The 13,540-nt window shown below is 39.7% G+C and overlaps 1 protein-coding gene across 4 annotated transcripts in view; it reads right to left on the bottom strand.

Moving 5' to 3' along the window:
• The window catches only part of OSBPL9 (oxysterol binding protein like 9), a 63,696-nt gene that overhangs the window by 22,790 nt on the left and 27,366 nt on the right, over positions 1-13,540 (bottom strand). For 3 of the 4 annotated variants that reach the window (XM_040610156.1, XM_040610157.1, XM_040610158.1), the window contains exons 5-6: positions 4,282-4,377; positions 2,473-2,520 (exon numbers count right to left, since the gene is read on the bottom strand). In XM_040610156.1, the coding sequence (XP_040466090.1) occupies positions 2,473-2,520; positions 4,282-4,377 (144 nt within the window). Of the gene's footprint in view, positions 1-2,472; positions 2,521-4,281; positions 4,378-12,586; positions 12,654-13,540 lie in introns of those variants that run through there. The other variant, XM_040610159.1, reaches the window with a different exon arrangement.

Below are 13,540 nucleotides of genomic sequence, written 5' to 3'. Positions count from 1 at the left end.
TTTGTCTCATTCAACAATCATGTGACTACAGAGGAATCAGCTCATCCCACAGAGACAGGCAGCAGAAGCACATGGGAGTAGCTGACTTGTAGTCACAATTGGTAAGGTGCAACCTGTATCTGTGTGCTCAGTCTTGGGTTTACTTCACAAAAAGCACTTGTGGTGAACCAAACAGCATAAGCAGGATACACTTCCCTCCAAAATCTTGTTAAGTAATGTCAGCTTTGTTCTAGCCTGCCATATATACACATCTCTGCTGTTCTGATGTTTTTGAATGCTTACAGTTTTATTCTCCCCGATATGTGGGGTCAAGTTTCACAAAACAAACAGAAAAGCTTGAGTTCTCACCAGTAACACTGCTAACACTTTACGAAAGCAAGGTCCCATCTTGACTTCACCTTGAAACAGCAGTACCCTCAGATCACACACCTTCCTTTACTTCCTACGTAATTGGATATAAATACTGGACTCCATCAGTAGATTCAGCAAAACCAGCAGCACTGCTATAGCATTTGCAAGACAGTACAATGCCACAATACAGTGTTCACTGTACTTCTGCCAGGAGTATTAATATAACACAGAGAATTAATGATAATCATAGCGTTTCTCAGCCTTCAAAATAAATCATCTACATCTGCACTGTCTTCTTCCAAGTTCAACAGATTAGCAGTCTCAAAGAAGGTATCCAAGAGATCTTGAAGCATCTCGGCACACCTATACCCTACACCATTATCTCCAAAACCCAAGTATTCTGTAACTAAAAACCAGCTCGTCCAATGCTCTCTACACTTACAGAAATAATAGCTCATGTTTTAAAAACCATAAACAGTTAAAGAAAACAGCACTCAGCTAGCTGGGAAACACACACCACTCAAATTACCAAATCTTGTTTCCTCAGAGGGAAAAACCGTGGGTTGGATGGAAGTATGCTGCAGGTTACACTCAGCTCAGTCTGATAGCTGAACCATACCTTCATAAACAAATTGGAAAACTGCTAAATGCAGTGTCAAAAAAACCTCTTAGCTGCTTTAGTACAGGAAGAGACAGAATCAAAAAAGTGCTTTGCCAAGTCTTTTCATTTTTAAGAGAGAATAAATGGAATCTACAGTAATAGCAACCCTCATCAAGATTTAAAACCAGAGGAAGCTGAGCTCTTCTAAACAAGCCTCCTGCTTTCTCTGTAAAGTCAATCTGCCTGTTCCATAGATACCTTGCAGAGATAAAGAAAAATCAGCACAACATGCGGAAAGTCTCCAGGGATTAGAAGCACTGTCACAGGAAAAAAGAAAGTACTGCCTGATCTGCAAAGTAGCATCTGGAGGGAGGTCAAAATTGAAGGAGAACTCTTCCCAGTAAGACATACCGATGGAGAAATACAAAATCATTAGATCTTGCTCTCTTGGTCAGCTGCCTACAGATTAAACATGCTTACACAGAGAACATTTGTACTCCAAAGTTACTTTAAAAGCCTGTACATGCAAAAGAACTCCAGAGAGACTTATCACTTGTGAAGTTCCTAAGATGCCACGTAACTATCAAACAAGGTGGATGACACATGAAAGGTCACAACCATTGTAACAAAGTAAACTAACCACAGAAAGAATGAAACTTTTCAAAACTGAAACTGAACACCAAGAGAAGGTCAGCTCATTTTTCACAAGCGTGATGGGGGAGGGAACTATGATGAAATACACCACTACTTTATGATACTGAAATTAGCGTATTTGCTGAAAACAAAAGCAACTCCTCAGCAATAAACCCCTCATAAGGAATTGATAAATCCCTCCTCCATACCACACAAATTAACGTACAAAACCAGCATGGCACTTAAGCCAAACCCACACCACCAAAGGGTCTGTGCTAGCCTGTCTTGAACAAAGCGATTGAACTCTGACATACAAACTTGAATTTGAAATGGAATAGGAGGGGATGCAAAAAAAAAAAAAAAATACACAACACTTAAGTGAATTAGAGCCTCACTAAATAAGTAGCCCTCCCCACATAGCAAGTTACATTTTTGGCATCCTGACCGAAGGTGAATGAATTATGGTATTCTCAGAAATCCAACATGTGGTACGCTAGTCACAGAACTACACAAGATGAAGACTTAGTATTTTTTTTACCTTCAGAATAGCTTTGTGACTCCTACAAACATTAAACATTCATCTTTGTTAAAGATTTTTAAAAAGCACATTTAAGTTAAAAATGCTTTTGATAGTTGGGTAACAGAGGAGTAATAATTTCCTACATACTGAAACCTTTTTTAATGTTATTACACCCAGTATTACTAAAAATTCTTGTTTGCAACCTATTCACAACACAAATGATGTTACTATTCAAACTGCTTTAACTGGTTTTGACAACTTGATGAATTTGAACTGTACTTTAGATTCCTATAGACTACAGAAAATTGATGCACAAAATCCATCTGATTAGGCAAAATAAACAATATTTAAGACAAAATGTACTTGCTTTTCTCTGTTCATCATCTTTGCAGTTCTGGAGTTTTTCATCAAAGAGCTAAAAGAAAGAGATACTTGTGAAAATACTGCAAAGTGTTATTTTTTCATATAAAATCAGCCAGAAACACCAAAATTTTAAAACCAAAAGCATTTAGTAAGTAATTCAGTTACACAATGCTGGTATTATGACCCAAAGCTGGTTTTGCCCAATATTTCTTTACAGCATTTGTGATATAACAAATTTGTAACTAATCTCCCCCACATTATCCCATCCTGCAAGAGACCCAATCTCAGATCCTGACTAGCTCCACAGTTCAGCCTGGCATGATTTTACCATGGTCGGAACAAAACCCGTGAGGTTAAGTAATAAAAGTGACACTCAACAGAACTTTAACTGCCTTTCTTTTATTCCAGCAAAGACCTTTGGGGCATATAGAGTGCTTACCTATATGCTTACCGGCCTCAACCTTTATCGACCCATCAAGGTACCTTGTTATTCAGGTACCTGATTCAAATCACACAAGATTTGTAAGCACATTTTTTTGGAAGATACACAGTGATTTCCCAGCATTAAGTTCTATTTATGTTCTTAAAAGTGGACTATGAGATGCAGCTAAGCAAACTGAAGCAAATTCTTACTGTCCCTCCTAAAATTCACTTTTCTTTCATTATTAATTAACTCCTATACCCTCTCCCCCCCCAAGCTGGCCTGAAATAACAGTTAGAAGGTGTAAAGATTTAAATACCTTCCTTTAGTGATGTGTGCTAGATTGGTCCAGAGCAGGAGACAAAGGTAACTCCTGATCAAGCCTTTGCAGCTCAGCTTTGAATTTTGTTTGCATCTCTTTTGCCTACCTCCATTTTTGTTGGTATGCTCTTCCCCCTCTCCACCCTCCCCTGCAACTGAATTTTTGCTGAATATCCCATCCCACATGCAGTACTTGCCCATTGTATCAGGGGGAAAAAAAAAAAATCCAAACCAGCAGAACTGAAGCCATCTTAACAGCAATTTTAACATGCTGAGTCATGGGAAAAAAGTGTCCTAACCAGCAGCAAAAACTGTTTTTCTCAATAAGGTGAGTACTGAGAAATACAACCCTATCGTTCCTCACCTTCCCACCTACTCTTAAAATACACATACAAAGTGTAAAAGAACCACGTTTGTACAAGATTTCTACAGAATGTTTTCATTCAAGGACAAAGTGCAGAGTGTCTATTGCAACTGCAACAGTCATGTAACTACAGTTGTGGATAGTTTCAATTACTTGACAAAATTTTCTCAAGATAAATTCTAAAATGCTATGAGCAATACAATGATTTAATTATGTTTTAAAATTAAACTTAAATAATCTGTCACTTCCATGAAACTATAAATACAAAAGAATGCTTTAGCCATTGTAAACCATTCTATGAAATCTGTTTTGAGTTACTCTAATTTTCTAATTCTATTTTAACAGTCCCACAATCCATTCTAAGAGAGAGCCATTTTCAGCCCTGAGATTGTAACTTCTAATTTTTAAACCTCTAGTAAAAAAATCTCTTTATTTCAGAAGTAGTTAGAACTTACAAAACATCCTAAGCTAGGGAGAAAAAAAAATTAAATTCAATCATCAGACTTCATATATAAAAAACTGTATGGTTTCTCCAGTTCACAGTCAGCTCAGCCAGTTGAGTTCTCCCTGCATCCCACATTTACCAGAACGTGCCAAGCATCAAACATGACTCCCTCCCTCCGCTGAGCTTTTGTTCAATCAGACCTTGAATTCCACACTGACAAGCAGACGCCCAACACACTAAATACACCAGCTAGTTACCATACCTTCAGTTGGTCTATCAAGATCTGTAAGTAAGCATCAGCCTCAGTAAGTTTCTTGTCAAAATCATGAACGCTGGGAACAAATCCTGAATCCACACCCTATATATAAATAAATTAAAAAAAATATATATATAATTAGCATTTAAGAGGAAGAAGAGAAAGGATAACAAAAATATGGTTTTGCCTGCCAACTGACTGATAAAATGTTGCCTTGCCTCTCATCCTGCCATATGCAAACACAAGCACACAGCTGAACACATTTGTCTTCTATTTACGGCTAAATCAGTAACAGTAAATTGCCACATATTGTCAATGGGGGTATAATCATCACACACCAGAGTATTTCATTACTTACGATTGAACAAATCCCCTTAAATTACACTAATTAAAGTTTCTTTGGGAAATATAAAACAGAATTAAAGTTTTTCCTCAAGACTATACATAATTCCATATTCTAACATTTCAGTTAAAGACAACAAACCCACACCCAACCACATGACTGCACTCTTCACACTTCAGACAAAGACAGCTCAAATCACAGCTTCTTAGCAAAGAACTGAACTAACAAGTGCTAAATCTCTTCTTAAATATAGGCCTACCTTTGAGCTAAAAAATTCAAAATTATTATTCCTGATTGCCCTAGATCCTCTACAGTTTTAATGATATATATTCTTCTCACTGTACTTCATTTCTTATGTTTCGTTGCACATATGCCAACAAGGACAAAGTACCAGTGCTGCAAGAATGATTACTTTTGTGTTTTCTCTCTTGCAAATTTGTTTCTCTTAATAATGTAAGGCTCAAAGCACAGTTCTGCATGTAACATAATCCCAACCTTTAAACTGATAAACCATGTATTTAAAGACCTGAACAAACTCCCACTGGGTTACCACATCTTCAACTACAGGAAAGAAAAGACAGGATTCTTGAAATTGATTACTTCTGACTTCACACACATATGCTATGTAAACACATTTAAGGTTTTTTTACATAACACCTTGAAAGCAAAGGGAACTGCAAAACAAATATTGAGGCACTCCCTGCTTAGAAAAAATAAAAATTGCACAATGCAAGTTAAACATATAGGAAGAAAAAAAAACATTAAGGATAAAGGAGCAAACATCAGTTATAACAGAAACATAATCCTGAGAACATCACAGAAGTGACAACACTTTTCTACTAGCCTAAATACTTTTAACTGTAATTACACTGATCTTAGATCAGTATGGCATCTTCACTTCAAACTCTTAGGAAACTATCAACTGTGCTGTTTTGGCTGCTAAGAATCTCAAGAGTCTGAATGTGTAAAAATTAGCTAGTGATTAAAAAACATTTTGTATGGGAGAAGACAGGCAATCCATATATTTGCAAGATTCCATATTAGCATAATGTTTTCTTTGACATTGTGTGCTCTGTAAATGCAGGGAAGTTTATTTTATTTTTGTATAATGGGCCATCATATTAAGAGCTTTACTGATGGCTCTTCAGAGGCATGAAGGTTTGTGTGCAGTAGAGGAATGACTTGCTCTTATGTCTGTCAAGCTGTGTGCACAGTATCACGCACACCAAAAAACATACAGCCATCTACTGACTGTAGATGACACTATTCTTTATTCATTTCCCAAATCTTAAACTGTGCTACAGACTAACACCCAGATTTTGACAACTTCTATGTGAGTGAATCTATCCATACAGATTAGTTGGTAAACCAACATAAAAAAAAGATACTTCACCCTGTATTAGCCAGTCCACACTGCACAAATTTAGAAACAGTGTTTTGAAACAAGGAGGAGGGAGAAGGGAAGCAAGCAACCATTTTGACTATGCCAAGAAGTTACCAAAAGAACAAAGAACACCCAGTGTAACAAGTTACCAAAAAGAAACTAATAGGCAGAAAGCGGAATCTTCTCAACCAAGAAACTTTTGACAGTCCCTCAAACTACTCAAGTTCAAATTACACTGAAACTGTATGAAATTAATATTATATTTCCTTGTTGAAAACAGAATTCTCTGTACAGCTAGCAGCCAACACATTTGTTTCAGCAAACGATCTAGCGTGCTCAGTTAAAAAATTCTGGAGGTCAGGTTTCATATACCAAAACTGCATGAACTATACATAAAATTTCTGCTGAAGATACCACACACAGAAATATAGTTTATGGTGCAAGTTATCTGTATGCTGCATCAAAATGCTGATTTTTATTTCAGTCATCAGTCTATGACTACTAATATGTAACACTGGTATTTTTAGTGATGAGCTAAAGATAAAATGCCAATTTTAAATTTCAGCCTCTTAGCACTAAAGGAAAAGCTGATTAAAACATGTAGTGTTACAACTGAGCAGACATGCACAACAAACACAGAGTGAGAACTGTGGCCTAAGAAGTTTTATTAGAAAGTTAAAACTTCAATCCATGTAAAGAGAAAACCATAAGACTAAGTATAGTGTCAAGCTGACATAGCACAGAGTTGAAACGTGAAAATAATTTTGGAAAGCACAGGTACTTAAGGCTGTAGCACTTCACCAGATTGCTCCTGGTTTGTATAAAGACAGTTTAATAACCTACTGAGCACACTAGCCTGTGTTATATGAGATTATGTTAAGGACTGTAAATGCTCACATAAGTTTCAGATTGAAACTCAAAAGATAATGGAAAGTTAAAAATACCAAGACTAGAATTAGCACAGAAAAAAACACTGTATAAACAGCAACAAAATCAATCAATATTTCAAACCCAGCAGTAATTTAGAAAGACCAGATATAAAAAGTGCAGATTTGTGTAACAAATCCTTATTAATTAATTATCTGGTCACTCAAACACACAGTAGGAGAAAAAAGGGGACCCCATCTCTTTCTTCCCTCCCCTGCCACTTAGCAGAAGCTTCAAAAGAAACAGGTGAGCAGAGTCAATAGAATGGCATTTAACAGTTTGTTAAACATTTAAGTTAGTAAACTGCACATCTCAACTACCAAGCAGGTTTCCATGAGAAACTTGTATGATATGCTGCTCACGCCTTCATAAACTGACAGGTTGCCTGTAGATACCTCCACCCTTGGATGGCAGAGTTCAAAACTCAACTAGATTTCACTCTAGACAACCTGATCTAACGTAGAAGTTGGTCTCACAGTGAGAAGGGGTTGGGACCAGGTGACTTCCAGAGGTCTTCTCCAGCTGAAATTATGCTGTGAATCTGAAAATATGTATCTTCAAATTACAAAAAAGACTAGGAATCCAGACTATTTTAGATCTTCAGTAATCCACTATTTCTTACTGTCAGCACCAATCCAGAGTAACATAACCTGTTTTTCCACTGAATAAATAGATCTATCAGTAAGTAAACTATTTCCCTCAAGTAATGACTACTCCGTGTTCATGCAGGTTTTAAGGAACTAGCAGTTATACTACCAGATGAAATAGCTGCAGAAGCAAGTAATTTATATAACTTCTAGTCTGTCCACCACTTCCCAAAACAATACATTTGTTATCTGACTCCTCCACACAAAGGGCAACATAACGTTCTTTCCCTCATCTCTTGTCACCTCCCACAATTACTGGGATGTCCCCTTCAGAATCTACCAAAGGTTTAAAGGCTAGACTCTACAGGGCACATGCCAATCCTAGTGTTTGTAGGTAGAAAGAAGAAAACAGGGTCCACTGACCTACCCAATTAGCAGTCTCCCAGTGTGATCTGCATGATATCCAGTAACTTGGAGCAAGCAGACAGGATGGTTATCCTGGGAAACTGTTTATATGCTGGTCTGGGGTTGAGTAAAGAACTCCTATGCTAGGAATCCTGCAAAATTATTCTTTTCAGATACAACCCTTTTTTTGGAAGGGGTGAACAGGAGGGCAACAACAACATATAAACCAGTTAAAAAAATATATTAGGAGCCTTATCTCCATTACAGAACTGCTAGCACTAAGGGAGTTTATGTGTTGTTTCCTTGTCCTCCAAATGAGAAGTCATGCACATCACTAATGCATTTATATGCAAAACTTGTCTACACTAAGAAGTAATTTCAGCCTAATTTAAACCAGTTCTTTCAAACTAGGATGGGACAAAAAGACTGCATCATCCTTAGAAGAGCCATACCAGAAAAATTCAAAAATTCAAACTTATTTCTCAAAAAAAAGCATTACAATAATGACCTCTGTGGAAAAAGAACAGTAACAAAGGCACGGAAACAAAGAAATAGATAGAGGCAACAGCAAAGACTTGATGAGCTGTCCTTGTAGATTAGCTTTACTGGTGAAGGAAAAGAGAAAGCTGCATAGACCAGACTTTCTTACCTTTTTGAAGATACTTATGCTACATTCTTTATCTCATTAGGATTCCAAATCAAACAACAAAAAAACCCCACCTTGTGGTAATTAAAGCAGTGAATAAGAACGCTTTCCCTCCATACGCAATACCTCAACAGAAACATATCCCCTGCCTACAGCATATTTGATTTTGTAGAGTGGGACAATGCCTATAAGAACCACCACACAGAAAACTGAAGAAAAATGCCAAATCAACTAGTAAGACACTAAACAATGACACTTTCGTATCTTTTTATTTGTGGCAAAGATGTATATTTTTTTTTGTCTGCTAGACTTTTAAGCAATATTTAAAGCTTAGAATGTAAATGTCTCAAAATGAGTTTAAAAACAGATGTATGAGTTCTGGAAGGCATATGAGCCTTCCAGACAGTCAGAATATTGCAGTTCCTTAAAAAATATAATTAAAAAAATGATTTTATAAAAAAAGTAATTTTGCTTTGCACAGCACAAAATACTTAGCAAAGACCATGTAGCTATAGAACTTCTAGGAAAATAGGAGGAGTTAAAAAATACATAAGTATTTACATACTGATGTAAAATCCTGTCAAAACATATGTTAGAATTCTGAAACCTCACAAATACTAAGTATATCCTGGAGTCCCATTCCTTTACCTATGTAATTTTTTTATGTCAATGTGCTTGTTCATTATCATAATTTGCTAGCAAACTCTGAAAAAGGACAGCACGCCTGGTAACTCCATGCCCTTCCACCAGCACTTGAAACACATCCATATTGATATAGTCTTAATCAAAAAGAATGTGTTCTTAGTTTTATGCAGCATTGGAAAGCCAGCGAGTAACAATATAATATAATCAAGAGAAACATACAAGAATAAGAGATAGAATGAAACTTTGCTTGCACCTTTAGAAATGTTATCAAAAATGCTGGTTAACATGACACCAAACGAACCACTACTAGCAACACGGTTCCACACTTTACACCAGCATAAGTGAAAAAGAAACAAATCAGTTCCCCTGTTTATTGTCACCCTTACTCTGCTCTTTCGAGTCAGCATAAACATTTACCTTGCCATAAAATCAGCTCAATGTGGAAACTAATCCAGGTTAAAACTAAACTCGGAAAGGGAGGGCAGCAGGAAAAGTAGTTTTAATCTGGGCCAGTTCCGAATCTGGTTCCAAGTTCAGCTATTCTTGCTGCACTGCCTATTCCCTTTTCCTAGGAGAAGCAAGACAGGACTGCTTCAGGCAGCAGTATCAACTCTATTGCTGAAGCCATGGTATAACTCTTCAATATTTAAGCCACCATTGTCACTCTTCACAGCAACCATCCCAGATACGCTTCTTAAAATACAGTTTTCTTACCCTTCTATTACCTAATTATGAAGCAAACATCTTGTTTAAATTATGGAGGTTTCAAGCTACAGAGCCATTCATATTTTATTTTAATTCCTTTCACTTTTATGTGTAAGAAACAGCCCACCTTTGCATTGATAGCAATTTCAGTTCCTTTGTCTCCACACTGGGTCCACTTAGAGGCTGAAATAGTTTGGGGCATCACCTTAAGGTTTTTTCCTAAGTTTGGGCAGAAAAACCTCTGTAGCCTGCAAGTATTTAAAGACTCTAATGTGGATTATCACTGTCCTATCTACTCAAGAAGCATAAAAGACATCTGATTTGTAGAATATGCAAGTTTCAGCTTGGCATTTTTATTTTTTAAATCAAGTTGATAGTTGTCTTTTATGCAATCCTCAACAGCCTCTCTAGTTGCCACTCTAAGACACTTACCAAGGTGCTCTAGCAGCACTAGAGCAACAGGAAGGGAAAGTACATTTCAAGACACCAGATTTAAGGAAAGAATGAGTGTGAAAGCTTTAGCTAACAGGAGGGGGGGAGGCAAAAAAAAACCAAAAAGCAAAGCCCACCCCTCCGGCTCAGGGTGAGCATGACTCCTACAGATGGGATCCTAAACACTACCAGAATACAGGCACACATTCAGCCATTTCAAATTTTAAAATTCAGTCAGTGTTTTACTGAACTCCTGTAAGGCATGAGAAGAGTATAGTTACTGGTGTTTTTACAGTAGATTCATATTTTAACAGTGATCATGCACTTTTTCAGATCAAAGAAGAAAGTTATGGTGGTTCTAAAAGACATTAATTATCTTCAAGGGGTTTTCACATTTCAGAGCCAAAAAGTAAATGTAGCACTAAGATGCCACCTAAGACAGAGGAGGAAAGCAGGACATTTACACTAAACAAGAATACCAGGAGCACTTCCTGTCTGAATGGGATTGCTGGTTGACGTAAGATCCTGCTGAGGAACAAAAGAAAATTTGAGATTACTTATCACCCTCCTATCTCTGCCCAGACAAACAAGAAATCTAAGTCACCATATACCTTCACCCCATACACACCCTTCCCTTTATCTTTTGCAGGCATGAGACAACTGACATGAGGCCACTGCAAAGCCACTGACTTGGTAATGCCACAACAATACGTCTTGGGAGGGGCAAGTGGGAAAACACTGGTGGATTCAGAAAGGTACTTCCAATAAAACCCTCTGAAAAACCACCCCTTAAAGTTTAAAAATCTTGAAAGAGAAGCTGTTTCCGGTTTGTATCCTCTGGAGAAGGCAGGTACCATCAGTGTGGCTGTCTGAGAAGCTTAAATAGGTGAAGATTGGAGAAATGTATTTCTGTGGCTCCCACTTGAACTATTAAGATGTTCAGAATTAAAAAAAACACTAACAAAAAAAATACTATCGCACCATCTACTGTTCAAGTTTTCAACAAAGCTACACTAGAACTATGTGTATTTTTAGTAATAACTTTAACATAGAACATACAAAACCACAGCAAGTAGAACAAAAGACTTCAGTTTCAAAATTTCAACATTCCGAGAAATTAGATTGCAAGTGTATCTGAAACATTTCCTCCCTATTCTTTTTCCACTTGGATACAACATTACTAACTGTCAGCCCTCTGGACAGCTACTGTCCCTTTACTCATTCTGTATATTTATGACTCAGTTGTTCCTCAGTTCCTTGCGTGTAGCTCATTCTTGCAAGTTTAGGTTTGTTGCAGGGCAGGGGAAAGCGTGTTTAACTCTTTTTAAGTGTTTCAACACCACTTCCATTTTAAGGACTGAAGGACAACACGGTAAAACATTTAGGCAAAATCAAAATTAGCAAGACTAATCAGACTGGAGAACACCCAGACATCACTTCACCTCTCCACCACCTGGCGTTAATCCCTTATCCCTTCTGATTTGGTTCACACAGCACACAGACCACCCAGGCTTCAGTACACCTTCCCGTGTCTAACGGACACCTGTGCTTGACACTAGGGAGAAAACTTAATCAAAGCCCGTCTTTCCAAACGGGAACACTCCGGCACCTGAATGGGCAGATTGAAAGCAGCATGAAAACCTGAAAAAAAGACTCTGAAAAGACATTTTGGACAAAAACAGATGCATAAAGATTTTACGTGCCAGATAACCATGTTTCTGTCTACGACATGAACTAAGAACCTAAGAAAATACCGTTACAGAAAATAATCTGCTACAGCCCTCAAACACCCATCCACGCCCGCTGAGCCAATAATCCTCCCGAAGAACTCATTTGACTTTATTGCCCAAATAAAAAGGAAAGCCGAAGGACTTGATGTGCGCGAAGTGGCGTTTTGTTTTAAATACTAATGGGCGCCCAGGCGTGTCTGTACACAAGAGGCTGAAAGCGGCTCCCGTAACGGGCTGAACGCGTCCCCCGGGGCGCCCCGAACCCCGGCGGCCCTCCCGCGCCCCAGGCCCCGCTCCCGGGGGCTGCCCAACGCCCCCCCCCCCGCCGCCGGCGGCCGCCCGGGCGGGGCAGGAGCCAGACCCCCCGGCCGCCGCGGGGAGGGGGCAGCGCGCTGCTTCCAGTCAGGGAGGCGCCGCGGGGAGGGGATCTGCCCCCCGGGGTGGGGTGAGGTGGCACCCGGCAGCCCCAACGCTACCCCCCGCCCCGCTTCCCTCCCCCGTACTCACACCGGCCATCCCTCCGCGCCGTGCGGTGAGGCGTGAGGAGCGGCGGGGCGGGGCGGGGCGGAGAGGGGCGGGGAAGGAAGGCCGGGCCCCGCCGCCCGCATCACGAATAAGGCGGCCGCCGATTGGTGGGCGAGCGGGGCGCGCCCCTCCCGCCGGGAAATGGCGGCGCCGCTGTGAGGGGAGGCTGGCGGCCTCAGCGCCGCGCGTCCTGTCACGGCAACAAAAAGCCGCTGTGCGGAGCCCGGTGGCGGCTCCGGGGTCACCCCCTCACAGGCACGGCTGGCCTCAGCAGCAGGAGGCTTGGCCCCGCGGGCGCGCTCCCGCCCGGAGCAGCCCAGGCCGCAGCGAGCGCGTCCCGCCGGCGAGGGACAAGAAGCCCGCAAAGCAGTCGCTGAGACCCTTCTTAACTTGTCAAAGAAACGTATTTTGCAAGGAGGTGCGGCCCTCTTTCCTTCTGAAACCGCTGTCTGCTCAGCAGCTCAGGTCAAGGAAGACGGTGAGCCTTGGCAGTTCATTAAGTAGGGTGTAAGTGAAGGGTATTCCAGCTGGCCTAAAAATAAGGGCCTCTGAAACAGAAAGGGTAGCGACAGGCACAGGGAGGGTTCCTCAAAATGAACGGCGAACAGTGGCCCACAAGGTATTACGCTCAGTGGTGCGCTTATCTAAGAGGGATGAGGATATGTTCTTAGCAATCAGTTCTAGATTCTTAATTGTTCCTTCAAATGTTACTAGATAAATCATTAACTTGGGCTTTTTTTTTACCTAAATATGTCTGCCTTACTTGATAAACTCTTGGAACATTTACCTGTTACATAACAGGCAGCAGTTCTGTTATTACCTATAATCCTGAAAATCTACATCTACCAATAAAACTACAATCAAAATTTGTAGAGAGCGTGGAGATGTTTATTTTAATAAAACCACGGTATATTCTGGTGTTTCGTTTCTGTATGC

This window comes from Falco naumanni, chromosome 11 (genome assembly GCF_017639655.2).
Source record: "Falco naumanni isolate bFalNau1 chromosome 11, bFalNau1.pat, whole genome shotgun sequence".
In the NCBI taxonomy this organism is placed as follows: Eukaryota; Metazoa; Chordata; class Aves; order Falconiformes; family Falconidae; genus Falco; species Falco naumanni.
Note: the sequence above shows the minus strand (reverse complement) of the source record. Positions and strands in the feature narration are given on the sequence as shown.